Here is a 15,419-nt window from a genome sequence, read left to right on the forward strand (position 1 = left end):
AACCGCTCCCATTTCACCCCTCCATTCGTTCCAAATACCTGTCCAGCTCAGCCTTAAATTTATTTAGACTATCAACTTCCACAACAAAAGATGGACGTCTGTTCCACCAATAAACTCAGGGGCTCACATCTGGTGAGTATGGGCTTGGCACACCCAGGGTCCTGACCTGGATATCATCATTCTTCTCTTTCTTGGTGATTTCCTTCTACTTTTGTTTGTCTCTCTCTCTCTCTCTCTCAGGATTACTCGGGAATGAATTTTTTTTAGCTGGTGCAGCATAAGCCTCAGGCTTCCTTGCACCATATAGCTAATAATAATAATAACTACCCGCTGGCTAAAGGCAAACTTCTGCACATATATCCTACAACTGTCTTTCCTCAATTTGAATTTAATTTATGCCTTCTCAGGTAATTATTCTGAGCAAGAGAAAGAATCCCATCAGCATTAAGCATGCTCAAACCAGTCAGAGCTTTATACACCTCAATTAGATCACCTAGCAGGTGCCTAGTCTCCAGATTCTGTAATCTGCAAAACTTAAGCCTTTCTTCATAAGAGCAACCATTCGTTCCATTCACTAATCTTGTTGCCCTTCTCTGTACTTGTTCCAACAGCTCTACATTCTTCTTAAAATGAGGCCTCCAGACCTGTATACAGTACTCAAGGTGTGGCCTGACCATTGCCTTATATAAGGGGATAATCACCTCCTTATCCCTGCTAGAAAAATTCCTGTATATCATTGACAAGGATTGGCTTGTGTTCGGGATCGGCTTGAAATTGATGATGAAATCAAAGAAAATTTATAAGTTTCCTCAGATACAAGAAATGACAAAGGATTTGCAAATACTGGCTTACTTATTTATGACATAAGGATTCAACGCTTACTTGCATACGGCAAAACATGCACTAAATTTCTTTAGAACAGCTAGAGAAAACTTTAAATTCACATTCTAATGAGGAAACAAAATTTAAAATAAAAATTCGGGTATGCATTAGTTTCAGGTTTGGTTGAGAATTTTTATAGAACAATAAAAATCCGGACTACCAGACTACAGTTGAAAATATGTTGGCGAACTTCAAGACATTGGACTGCAAAATGATTGTCACAGTACCTTTTTACACTTCCACATTTGGAAGTGTAAGTGAAGAACAGGGTGAGATGTTTAAACAAGACATTAAACACTTGGAGATGAGGTACCAGGGGAGTTAAAATGTCAACATCAGGGCTGTGATATTTGCTGGATACTGAAGAGGTACTGTACAGTAGAAGCATCTGCAAGAAAACAAAGACACAAAAACGAAACACTAATAATGAAAGTTTGACCAAGTTTTTAAAGTGAAAGGCAAATTTTTAGTATATTTTTTAATATTCTTCCCTTTTCAGTAGTATTTTATAGAGATTACAATGAATTGTCCAAAAATTTTCAGGAAAATATCAGGCAATAAAAACTGTGCTACCAATTGCGAAATTTTATCAAATGTACTAAGGTAGGCAGCCTTACTGTGTGTAGATTTGACTCCATCCAATTCGACTTTGCCATTCTCATTTAAGAGATGGCAGTTTCCTATTTGGCTGGCTATAAATAAAAGTCAAGGGCAAATGTTTGGTAGAGTTGGAATTTCACTTACTAACTCTTTATTTAGTCATGGCCAATTGTACGTAGCAATGGCTCAGGTCAGTTCATTCCAGCATGTTAAGATAAGGTTACCATAAAGGTACAAGAATATAAAAAATGTTGTTTTCAAAGAAGTATTATAGAGACTGTACTACATTTTGTATGTGTGAAATTGTTACGCAACGTGCACATTTTGAATAATCGGAAAGATGTTAAAACAAAAGAAAATTATAAGTTTCCTCAGATACAAGAAATTAGAAAGGATTCAACGCGTATTGGCTTACCTGCTCACGACAAAACACAGACTACATTTCTTTAGGACAGCTAGAGAAAAACTCTGTTACCAATTGCAAAATTTTCGCAATGGGTACTGCTAGTAAAAAGTATAATAAGTAACAGTTATAGATGAAGTTTTGCAATTTAGTCCACAAATATGCAAGATCAATTTGTTTTGCCATTTAACAGCCAGTATATGGTCTCATGATGGGTACTGGCAAGGTTCCCAAAACGTAACCTTAATGTATAGGAATTTAGTTATTAGCTGAATAAACTATCATAATATTCATGTGGTATAAGAGTGGTCATTACTAAAAGTATAATTCTATAGAAAATTGCCACATAACATTCTTCCCTAACTAAATTAAAAAATTGTTTGATAAAATGTTACTGTAAAATGTATTTGATAAAATGTAATTGTTTGATATCATTATTTGATAGTTTTCTCGCTTAAATATCCATGTGGATATTAATGTTCTACCAAATCATTTTTCAGTCTTCCAAAATTATGAAAAGTGCAAGATGACAAGTTTGAGTTGAATGCTCAATCACTTGACAGTGTAGTTTCTAAACAGTTGCAATAAGAGTTGAGCCACATGTGATCACGTCATTGTCTAACAAAATAACTCTGGCCAAACATTAGCTTATTTTTTTGATGGCACTGCATAGATCAGTTTTAAGGATAAAGTTTTGAATAACTATTTTGCCTATACATAAATGAAATGATACACACCAGCATCATCCCCATAGGCAGAGCATGTGCCCCCCTAAATGGAATCAGAAACATCATATCTTAATATAATGCTGCACCAGACAGAAAACAAAAGAAAGGAAAGAAAAGGTGCTGAACTTGAACTACCTTTGAAACCCCATAAGTGAAGTAGCAGTGAATTATGCAGCACATTTTATGCTGTAATTATGTATGTAAAAATGTTAGTAAAAAATTTCAGTTTAAAGGGTTCTGAATTTGTTTTACTACAATTTCCTGATCTATATGCTTCTGATATGAAAAAAACTAATGCATTTATTGTGTCAGTGTTACATCCCATACACATAGCACCTAGACAATCATAATTGACATGAGAACTTGCCCCCCCCCCCCCCCCGAAAAAATTTCTGGATCTGCCTATGATCACACCTGTAAGTCAAAGAACATGATGGATGATGTTTCCATTGCAAGCTGCATTATTTGTTGTCTAGCTCAAGGTGGGTGCACTGTACATCATCCACAACCCTATGTGATCAAGGGAACCATTTCCTTCCTCTTCATATTGTGTTTGGTGTTGCAGACAATTCCATTTGTTTCTGCTCACTATCGAGAAACTTATGAATCATTTTTGAATAGACTTTCCTGTATGTCATCCCATCCATCATGGACAGTTGTGTAGGTTATTATTTCCTCTCCACATCCCTTTTTCTTTGTCTGTGATAACACGACAATGTCTAACTTGAATTTTTTCAGTTCATCCAAAAGAAAGTTTCTTTTAGTTGAAAGGCCTTGAATATTCCAGCATCCCAAAATCATAGTCCTTTTCCATTTTCCGAGTCGTTTCCGAAAGTGCAGTCCAGACCGACAAATACAATTTTAACATGCTATTAATTTATAAGCAATGAATTTTTGAATTTAACACGTTCTTTAGCAATGAGAGATTCATAAAATCATTCTCAAATAATTGTATTTATTCAAAATTGCCACCCATGCGAGTAGTTACTTCTCAACATAATAAACGGTGCACTAGCGCTCTTGCTTCCTACTTTTACCATGCAATAGATCTCTCTCGGCTTTCAATGTGCAATTGTAAACAGTTGAGTTGATGCCGAAGAAAGGTGCAGACGTTACATGTGTTTGTGGCAATTTGGTGAGTAAAATGCAGTGATTATTGATAATATTTCTTCCTACCTACCTACCTACCTTTGTAAACGAGAGACATTTTTGATTATTTATAAGACATGCAAGTATTTTTATTTCATTTTTAAACCTTTCTTTCTAATTTTCAATCTATTTTTTTTTTAAATTCCAGCATGGCTTCCACAGCATCTCAAAAGAAAACCGAACCAAAAAAAAAGAAAAATTATAGAAGAAGGAAGATTGTTCAACGAAAAGTGAGCAGATGACTACATTTTTGTCGAGGCAAATACTAAGGCAATCTGCTTAATTTGTAGGGAATTTGTGACAGTTTTCAAAGACTGCAATTTGAAAAGGCATTACATGCAAAAACATGCTGCGAAATTTAGTGCATATCAAGGAATGTGTCAAAGACAAAATAGCAGAACTGAAAAAAGTCTATCATCTCAACAAAGTTTTTTTTAAAAAAATAACAACTCAAACGGATTCTATTGTAAAAGCTAGTTATGTGGTTGCAAACTTGATAGCAAAAAAATCAAAACTGTATGCCGTTGGTGAGTTTATTAAGCAATGTATGGAAAGCGTGGCAGATATAATTTGCCCTGATAAAAAAAAAAAAAGGGGGGATTTTTTCTAAAATCAATTTGTCTCAGCAGACTATAGCCAGGTGAATTGATGAAATAGGAAAATCTATCGAAAAAGGTTTGGAGAGTAGAGCTGCTAATTTTAAATTTTATGCTTTGGCGATAGACGAAAGTATTGATGCTACTAATACAGCTCAATTGGCAATTTTTATTAGAGGTATTGATGACGAATATAATATCACTGAAGAAATGGCTTCTTTAGTGCCATTAAAAGACACAACTAAATCAAGAGATTTATACGAAGCAGTGAAAAATACGTTAAAGCGATTTTCTTTGTCCATTGTGAACATATCTGGTATAGCTACTGATGGTGCCCCGCTGATGATAGGTAAAAGAGATGGACTTGTAAAATTAATAGAAGACGATGCAATTGCCTCCCAAAATTTATGTATGATGAAATATCACTGCATAGTACACCAAGAAAATTTATGTGCAAAAGCTTTAAAGATGGATAACATCATGCAGATTGTCATCAAGGCTGTAAATTTCATAAGGGCCAAGGGATTGAATCATTGCAATTCCAGGAATTCCTTAAATTTATGGCTGCTGACTATGGGGACATTTACTTTTCGGAAGTAAGATGGTTAAGTCGAGGTAAAATGTTGAAAAGATTTTATGATTTGCGAAATGAAATCAAGTCGTTCATGGAATCAAAAACAAAACTTGTGCCAGAACTTGATGATGAAAACTGGCTCACAGATTTGGCATTTTTAGTAGACTTGACTGCTCATTTAAATGAGTTAAACATGCATCTTCAAGGTGAAAACCAACTGATCAATACAATGTTTCAAACTATAACAGCGTTCAAAATGAAACTGAAACTATGGCAATCTCAAATTAAGGCAAACAATTTTATGCATTTTGACACGTTGGCTAAACACGGTCCTGTGAACAATGAAAAATATGCAGCCTTGCTTTTTGATTTGATACAGGAATTTGAGAACAGGTTTCAAGATTTCCAAAAAATCATCAATCCTTTGGTATATTTGCGACTCCATTTTCAGTCAACATAAACATATTACCTGCCAATTTTCAAATGGAATGCATAGAGCTACAATCTGACATTCAACTTAAAGAAAAATTTGATCATGTCTCTTTACTGGACTTCTATAAGATATATCTTCCCAGAGAAAAATATCCCTCGCTTCACAATATCCCTCGCCTTATTCATGTCATCGCTATTTGGAAGCACCTACATTTGTGAGCAGCTATTTTCAAGGATGAAGCACACAAAGGATAAAGCTAGAACCAAAATATCTAATGAGTACCTTGAGAACTCACTGAGAATTGCAACTACTTCCATCAAACCAAATATTGAAGCATTAGTGTCTCAAAAACAATGTCAAACATCTCACTAATTTCATGTTGCTGTCTTGTCTTTTACTTTTATAATAAAAAATTCATGAATTGATGAAGTTTAAATTACTTAAATATGTTAACTATATATTCTATGTTTTTTTTGCTCATCAGCTAGTGTTAGTGTATTTTATGTATGGCCCAAAACAACTCGTCTTCTTCCAATGTGGCCCAAGGAAGCTAAAAGGTTGGACACCCCGGTTTTACACCAATCTCCTTTAATAGCATTATCTGTCAAGAAAACATTTTCTTCTGTGAAAATCGTGTGAGCTAGTCCTGGTTATCCTCCACAGTTTTTTTTCCTTTCAGTAATGAATTACCCAGTTGTATACTTGTGGGTGTGACATATAGTTGTCAACATACACCTTTTCCATGTGTGAGTAAATTTCTGCTAGAGAAGTGCCCTCCACTGCACAAAAACCAAACTACACTAGCCTGCACTAAGTTGGATGTACCTGTCATGGTAATTGCCATATTGTTTCTGCTTTTACACATTACTTCACATGAATATGCAACTGCCAGTATTCCCTATTGTTCAGCAGAAGAATCAGAACTAATCTCCAACTTTATATTCATTGTAGCACATATACATTTAGAGAATCTAAATCTTGTTTTTAACTTGCCCTCATGCCTTCTGAAGACATTGGAAGGAAATGGATTTAACAGAGGATTTTTTTAAGCAATACAAGAATATAATATTGAAGCCTTTCTAATTCCTTTTCATTCTGACTAAATTTGCAGCTGAAGGAACAAGTTATTTTTTTTCACCAGTGTTTTTTTATCACGAGTCTGTTTTTTCTTCTTATTATTATCATTATTACTAGGCATATAGTGCAAGGAAGCTTGAGGCTTATGCTGCACCAGCTAAAATAAATTTCCGAGTTACCCTGTGTGAGAGAGAGAGAGAGAGAGAGAGAGAGAGAGAGAGAGAGAGAGAGAGAAGAATGATGATATCCAACTCAGGATGGACCCTTTCTTTGCTTTCTTGCATCAAATGCCTCTACTAATGCTAATGCTAATTTAATTTAAACCCTGGGTGTACCAAGCCCATACTCACCAGATGTGAGCCCCTCCAGTTCATCCTGATGTATGTTTATTGTATTTTTAAGAATCTTAATTGCATATAAACTAGAATTGTCTTTTATGTATTCTAGGCAACTATAACAACACTAAGACGTATGGGTTTCTGGGAAGTGGCTGTTATTTCTCAAGACAGTTTGTCTACACTAAAGAAAGTCCTTACACAGGAAGCTGATGAAAATGGTATTGATATAATTCCTGTAGATCAACCAATTATAGCAGACAGTGAGGAGATATTTTTAGCTTCTTTGCAACAAAATAGTAAGAAAAAGGTATGTCTCTTACTATAATATATTGAAATAGTTGAAGTTAAAATAATTAAATTAAAATTCTTCACTTATGCTCTCTGGAACACGTAAAAGCTAGGATATTGGAAATCCAAAAACTTTATAATGAAATATCAACAGTAAAATGCAAGTCACTATATGTATATGTAATTCTTGAATTGGAAGATATTAATTGGAATGCTAATCTTTAGCAAAACAAGGTCAAATACATTTTTTGCCAAAATGTTATTCAATGCATGCAAATATTATTTTTGTACATTGTGGTATCCACTAGTACTTTTGAGGTTCAAGTTAATTTTATTAAGAATTAATTAATTCTTATTAAATTGAAAATTAATTAATTTTTATTGGTTCAAGTTAATCTGAACAAATAAGAACTTGTGCCAGTGTGCACAACTTGTAATCAGCAAGGACCACCGTAATATTTTGGGAAAAATTTCTGGGTAGTGTAACCAGAACACTTTAAGCTTAATTTTAAAGTAAACTTAGCAACTGGAATGGCATTCCAGTCTGATCCAAATAATGCATATCATAGAAGATCTAGGGAAGGGAGAAACAATTTTCTTAGTATGAAATGAAAATAATTTTCTTCCACAAAGTAAAATTATTTTTAACAAAACAAACCGTTAACAGCATATGCCAAAGGAACTATTTGAATATGAGGAAGAAATTTTCTTCTTTGACATGACACCAAAAAATGTGTTGTTTAACTGAAACTGATTTTTGGAATAAATAGTTCAGAGAAGAACCTTCTTGAAAGTAAGTAGCAGCAATACTAATTCCATTGTAGTCCAGGTGAAACATATCCTTAGTGCAAATTCCACTGCAGTGGCCCTCATCTAATTGTTCAAGCAAGTAATTACTGTAAATATTTCCCTCAGAGGACTAAAAATGTAGTAATCACACAGCAAGAGGTCAGAGATGTATGCTGGATTTGCAATATTTCCGACCTGTTTGATGTACACACACCTATGCACAGTGGCGGACTGGGTCTAAAAATATTGGTTGCCATGAGACAAAGGGGGCCCACCCTTTAATAAAAATGATTTTATTAAAATATTTTTATTAAAATAGTAATACAACATAAATTTTAGTTGCATACAGTAATAATATTGGAACTTCTATTATATTTTCAAGCTACTAAAAGGTCATTAACATTTTTAACATATTTTCTAATGTTATTGCAAGGGGGCGCACTTGCCATCAGGCAAGCTGACACCCTGACCAGTCCACCACTGCCTATGTATGAAACAGAAGATAGTCAACAAGCTTCCTGTGTTGTTGGCTATCTCCTATGATACAATTGGCCTGCACCAACATATCTACCTGACCAATTATTTTTTAACAAATGACATTTGTGTTTGATCTGAATGTGGCAGGGTGGCAGACTGCCATCCTTGTGTGAACTTAAGTCCTGGAATTCCTACTGAAAGACAATGAGCATATTCATGTTTCAAATATTCTACCCTGTATATGGCTATCATATTCTGATAAATGTTTGCCATCTGCATGGAAAAACTGTATCACTACACACTAGATACATCTAGATATCACAGCATACAAAGTGTAGCAACTGTTCCTGCCTTGGAATATGTGACATATCTACTTGCACACATCCCAACTGTTTTTTCCAGAAAGTCTGTGCTTAATGCATTTATAAGGGTAAATAAATTAATTTCTGTTTCAGAAAAGACGTCTGATGAACAGAAATATGCTAAATATACCGTGAGCTCACAAACCAAATTCATGATATATGCAAGCTGCTGAATTTTATGTACCTCAAGAAACTATGACATACAATATAAACCTAATTTTAATAATAGATGAAACTTGGCTAATAGCAGCAAAATATAAAAACAGAACATCATCCAAAACTGGGAACCTCTGCAGTAGTGCATATTTTTTCAGTGGTTTACTATTGGGCTGCAGCACAATGGAAATAATTTTATAATAAACTTAAACCATTCGGCAGATGTACTAAAGTGAACAAGGGTGCAGTGTACATTGTCTGCTGTTCAAATAATTGCAAGAAATAGAATAGGTCTGAAGATTGAAAATCCTATAATGTTATGCAAGCAGGTGTGCAGCATAATTTGTGTATCTTGCAATATATTTTTCAATTTGTTCATTTGACTTATATGAGTAGCTGATAGTGCAACTCACACTAACAGTAAGGCATAATGATATGAGTTTAATAGAACCATATTGCTCTAATTCTAACACAATCAATGATGCACATTGAAGATTAAAACCACACTAAAACTGACATTGACATCATTCTAATAAATATATATATATATATTTTTTTTGTGCTTTTTGCACCAATAGCTTGTTGGAGGAGCTGCAATTAATTTCTCTCAAATCTTTAATAAATGATCTAATATTTGTTCGAGTGATTAATGAACCTAAAAACCATTCAGTGTGGGTTACTAAGCAATATTCATTAATGTATATATTAAAATTTCCAAATTAATGCAAAGAAGCAAGTCTATGTAGCATCAGCTTTAAAAAAAAAACCCCAGCATGTGTACCCAGTATGCACAAAAGATGTTTCATTTTATATGAAAACATTCTTAGGAAATGTACAATTGAAATTGTATTTTCAACACTTTTCACAATTTGGTAGTAGATGATGAAAGAAAATCAAAACTGTTTAAATTTTTAAAATTGAACAGCTAGAACCAAAGTTATGAACAATGTAACATTTTATGCTCATGCCCGCTACCTACCTTTAGCTTCATTTAGGAAGTGACATCATTTGTCTTGCACTTTTGTTACCAATCAGTTTTACTTCAGTTCGAAATATTTAGTATGAACAATGTAATGTTTTATGTTCATGCCTGCTACTTACTCTACCGAATCAACTTTAGTCGCTGAGTTAACAGCATCTAGGAAGTGACATCATTTTCGTCATTTCCATCTCGCATTTTCGTTACCAATCGGTTTTACTTCAGTCCGAAAAATTTAGTAGGTGCCACCAAAGGTGTTTTTTCACATTTAAAAAAAAAAAAAAAAAGCCATACTTTGAGACTTTGGTTTTCTAGAATTCTGAAGATTGGTAGTCCATCTGAGGGATTTAGCAATCTAAAAGAGTAGATGGCAGTTTATTTCAACAGTAATCTCTTTGACCAAAAGAATTTTCATACTTCTATTCTGTGTTATTCCCTCTCAATTTAAATTTACATTCCTTTGTGCATGTCATGTGACTAAGTGTTTAATTTATTCAGTCCTCTTAAGACCTTAAGCAAGTCACATCACAGATGCCTGGTTTCCAAACACTTGCAGAAGTATTTTCTCTCTTGATAATACTCCTTTGTGCCCTTAACCCAATCTTGTTGCTGTTTTCTGTATCTGCTCCAACAGGCTCACATCTCTTCTAAAATGGAGTTTCTTAGCCTATATACAATATTCAAGTCAAGATGTGACTTAACCATTGTTTTATATAATGGAATGATCACCTCTTTGTCACTACTAGAAAATTTCCCATGTCATTGACAGAAATCCAAGAGTTGCCTAGCAACCTCGCTACAATATTTAGAACTTCATATCATATTGTATAGTTACTCCCAAGTTATTTTCATTCATCATTAATTGAGTTTTGTGCTTCTCAGATGCAAGGCTTTTTACATTTTCCACTGTAAAGCCCTGCCAACTAAAGTTAAAAAAAAAAAGAGTATATCTGACTCTCATGAGAAGAGAAAAAAAAATTAGTGCTCACTGTGAACCGAACCATCCTCCCCTATTAATAAATGTAATATTAAATTATACTTTCAATTTATGAAGAGATGAATTATCATTTCACAGCAAGTTAAATATATATTAAATTTTAATTTACAAAATTAACTGAATTTCCCATTCTATTTTCTCTCTTCATAAAATGATTTCTTTAAATCAAAAATTCAGATATTTAATTTTAATTAAATTTTATGTTTTCAATGTCATAAAGTGATTTCTTTCTCATTTCAGTCAGCCATTAGGGCACTTGTGTTTCTCTTGGAATCTGAAAATGCAATACAGTTACTGAGATCTGTTGGTAGTGGATCCTCTCCAAAATTGCCATGGATAATTGTTACACCCACAGAAATATGCAGTGCGATTAAAGAAACCTTGCCAAAGTCTCACCTTCTTCAGTTAACAAAAGTTCTCTTAATATCTCCCACTTTCACAAGTATTCCTGAATTCCATTCATATTTCCACCAACTTCTTAGAGAAGACACTGTTCTTTATCATCCTCTGTTGGTAGAATTCCTTCGCTCTTTAAATAGTACTAGTTCAACTGAATCATCACAAGTTTCAGGAGTTCTGTTAAGGAAACAAAAGAAGCAAAACAGTGAAAACTTTCAAAAATCTTTATCTAACATTGCTTATAGTAAAGCAGATGTATCAGCCACAGTGAAAGCAGTGTGGAGTTTGGCTGCATCCTTAAAGAATGTTCAAAAGAAATCATGCAGAAGAGGATCTGAATGTCTTCTCTATCTGAAAAAGGTTCTTACTTCTTATATTCTTAGAACTCTCAAATCCCTAGATTACTCCTTCAGAGGCAGTGCTATCATCTCTTTAGAAGGTTCAGACCTGAAGTTTGAAAATAATGGCTTGTTATCTACTCTAAGATATGGTTTATGTACAATGTCTCCTATGGGAGATGTACAAAAGGTATGTACCCATCATTCCTGTTGCTTAAATTGTATTTATTATGACAAAAATATATTCATATAATAAATAAATAAAATTAAGTGAGATATTACTATAATGCAACTCAGTCTTATACAATTTTCAGAATAATGAGTTAATTTATTCAAAATACCATATAATTTATTTCAGAATTCTCAAATATGTATATTACAATATAAAAGTTCTTGCTCTTATATAGCAATAAGAAAAGAACTCTTTTTATCAGTGCCGGATTAAGGTATGGGCTAGCAGGGCTCTTGCCTGGGGAACAATTCTGTAAGGGGCACCAAATTTGGGGGGGACTGCCCCAGACGTGGGAACAATATTCCATGGTAGGGTGGATTTGTGATTTGTACAGAGTGAACAGCTGTTTGGAAGAAAGTAACAGCGAGGGCTAAAGAGAAAACCCAGAGTTTTTTAGATGCAGATGAAGAAATATTTGTAACGTGCTTCATGCCAAGAGAGATTAGAAGTTGGGTAATCCCAACAGAAATATATGTTCTTGCCTAGAAGTCAGATTGTCACTGAAGATAAGCATAGGAGCAGAAGAATCCTTTTTGCAAGATATAAGACAGGACTGAGTTTTAGAAGGATTGAAATCAACTAAGTTATCTTTGCCCCATTGGACAATTACCTGGAGATCAGCATTTAAAGAATTGGTAGTGGATGTTTGAGAAGTTGAAGTTGTTTGTGCAAGGCAAGGTTTCTCACACTGGAAGGTAGAATGCAATGTGCTATCATCAGAAAAACTATGGATCAGATTTGTGGTCAATGGAAGCAAATCATTAATATACAAGAGGAAAAGAGTGGGAGAAAGAACTAAACCTTGGGGAACACCAGCATTAATGGAGGAGTTAGAAGACAGAGACATCTACCATTACCCGAAGTGAGCAATTAGAAAGAAAACTGGATACCCAATTACAAAAAACAGTTGGCAAACCACAAGATGGAAGCTTACCTTTATGCCAAACACAATCAAGAGCCTTTCAAATGTCAAAAGTAACTGCTTAAGTTTCACCAAACTTTTCCATTGAATTTGTCCATAGATGGGTAACATAAACCAGAATATTACCGGTGGAACGACACCGACAGAATCCATATTAGCAATCAATGATCAGATGGAAAGTTTCCAGATAGTTGGTGATTAATTGATTTCTCCAGTTAGTTTAGAAAGAGCAGAAGTGCAATGGGACAATAATTAGATGGGAGGGATTTGTCACCCTTTTTAGGAAGGAACTGGCTGGATATGAGCAAATTTCCAAAAAGAAGGGAAAACACCTTTGGAATAAGAAAGTGAAAACAGGTAACACAGAAGAGGAGTAAGCTTAGGAGCACAGGTAGACATGTGGAGAACAAGTGAAGGAATATCATAGGACCTAGAGCTTTTTTAGCATCGAGATTCAGGATTGTTCAAAATCCTTCTTGCATCCTTTTGATGGAATACCACAGGTGGAATCGAATGGAGTGTACTGGGAATGGTATGAAGTGGTTTCCCAACTTAAATGATAAGAGTTAGAAGAAAAGTAGGAGGTCAGCTTTATCTTTGGCCAAAGTGACAATACAACCATCTGGTTTTGACAGAAGTGGGAATATAGATGGGCAAAAGTTGTGGCCAATAGATTTAGCAAGAGACCAGAATGCTAAACTACCATATAGACAAGAAACAAGTTTTCTACCCTTTTCTTGTTCGAAATCTAGTTTGGACTGAATAATAACTGCTTTACAATTATTGCAATTACTTTGGTGTAGGCAGAAAATGAAGCTGGAGATTTGGATACAAACCAATTGCAATATTCAACATCCTTATCTTGAACACCTTATCATATTTATTGGAAAACCACAGTTTAGATAAAGGACAATATTTTAAAGTGGAGTGTGGAATAAAGGATTTCATCCTTACAAGAATAATTTAACTGACACAATCTGAGCAAATGCTGACATCAGAAATCAACATTTGCAGATCATCCCGTTTCGCATTCTTGTAATGCCAAACAATATAAGGTTGTGAATAGCCACAAGATAAAGGCTCCATTGGAGAAGAGACCATTCCCAAGTTGTGGTCTGAGGTGCCTAAAAGACCACTAACCTCGACCACATATTTAGAAGGGTTGTTTGTGAGATTAAGGTCAAGCATGTTGGCTGCGTGGTTAGGATTGTCTGGTATTCTGGTAAGTAAATGATCTCATCAGGATGTCCATCATAACCTCAAAAGACATCAATCATACTGAATGATGGAAGAGAGGGTTGGGGGTTGCCGGAGCTTTGCTCTGGAGACTAAACATGGATTCCACCACTTCGAGCCTCCAATAAGCAAAGTAATGGTATTGCACTGTTTGATGAGTCATCTATCACCTAGTATTCCCTCGTAATTCCCTTGTGGGCACCACACTTCGATCTCTGCTTATGTTTGTTTGCACCTGGGCGGTCACCTCCAGTACACTAGGTACGACAGGACTTGCACATTGAGGTTATATCCAGGGTTAGAGAGGAGTTGCACTTTTGAAAATGTGTGCTCAATGGAGTCCTTGGTGTTTAACACCCAAACTGAAGGAACGATGACTTAATATGAATTCTGTGATTCTTGGATGGCATGAGAGGGAAGGAGATGCCTTCTTAGAATACACAGTGATGGAGACAAATTCTTATATGAAATCTCATAGTCCAAAATTGTCTTCTACTAACCTTTTCCACACTTATTCCATTCACTAGAGGAGAGTGATAGTGATGTGAATATTCACATGCACAGAAAGACCTCTTTGAGGCACTGCTGCTGTGGTGATGGTATCGTACACTGGAGAGGCCAATAGTGTGCCCATTGGGACAAGCAGATTTTGAAGTCCAGCATCTGTTATTTGGTGGAAGGCCTGACGTTGTGATCAGGATGCCTTCCTCTATACTGTGATTACTCTATACTTCCTCTATACTTAAAACACTGACTTTATTGTGGTTGACTTGTGAAGTGGTGTAGCTTTTAAAGTAAACACATGCAAAAGTAATCCTGTTTGAAAATTCATTGAATGAAAGCTGATAAGTTGCCATCTTTTCATCATAAAGAATCACCATAAATGGTTACATAACAAAGGCCTCCCTCTAAAATTTCTGCTTCTTTCAATATTAGCATCTGAATCCTCTGACTCATTATCTTTTTCCAACTTCATGAGATTCAGGCTCTTTGAAGGGGTACCTAAGATTTTGTCAATGTCATACTCTCTTTCTTCATTTTGCACTTATGGTTTCACTATATGAAATCATTGTGAGTTATTTAAGAGAATCCAGCAACTGATTTGCACCTTAAGTATTCACTTCCAATTCAAGATGTTTTACCATGTCTAAAATTTCCTTTGTGGCATTTTCTTGCAAATCCTCAGTCATGGACAAACTGTGGGCAAAGCTTCTTTCAATAACCCTTCATAGTAGATTGCTTGATATCTTGCAGCAGTTTCTTGATGCTATAATCTGTTGAACATTGCCTGAAGGAAAATGACCCCTTGATCCATAGGCTGAAAGAAGGAAGTGACTTTGGGAAGGGGGGCAACCATTGTAACTTGAGGGTAAAAATTCAAAATATTAAGTGGATGATTAGGGGAACAGGTGAGGATTAACAATGCCTTAAATGATATGTTCTTTTCTAAAAAAAAATTTTTTA

General features: G+C 34.9%; 1 protein-coding gene across 2 annotated transcripts in view; it reads left to right on the plus strand.

Moving 5' to 3' along the window:
- Positions 1 to 15,419, plus strand: part of LOC150078107 (metabotropic glutamate receptor-like) — a 103,753-nt gene that overhangs the window by 81,776 nt on the left and 6,558 nt on the right. For both annotated transcript variants that reach the window (XM_090385029.1, XM_090385027.1), the window contains exons 5-6: positions 6,890 to 7,087; positions 11,069 to 11,755. In XM_090385029.1, coding sequence (XP_090241155.1) covers positions 6,890 to 7,087; positions 11,069 to 11,755 — 885 coding nt within the window. The remainder of the gene's footprint in view (positions 1 to 6,889; positions 7,088 to 11,068; positions 11,756 to 15,419) is intronic.

Source organism: Mastigoproctus giganteus, chromosome 11 (assembly GCF_048544385.1).
Source record: "Mastigoproctus giganteus isolate SK-2022 chromosome 11, ASM4854438v1, whole genome shotgun sequence".
NCBI classification, from domain to species: domain Eukaryota; kingdom Metazoa; phylum Arthropoda; class Arachnida; order Uropygi; family Thelyphonidae; genus Mastigoproctus; species Mastigoproctus giganteus.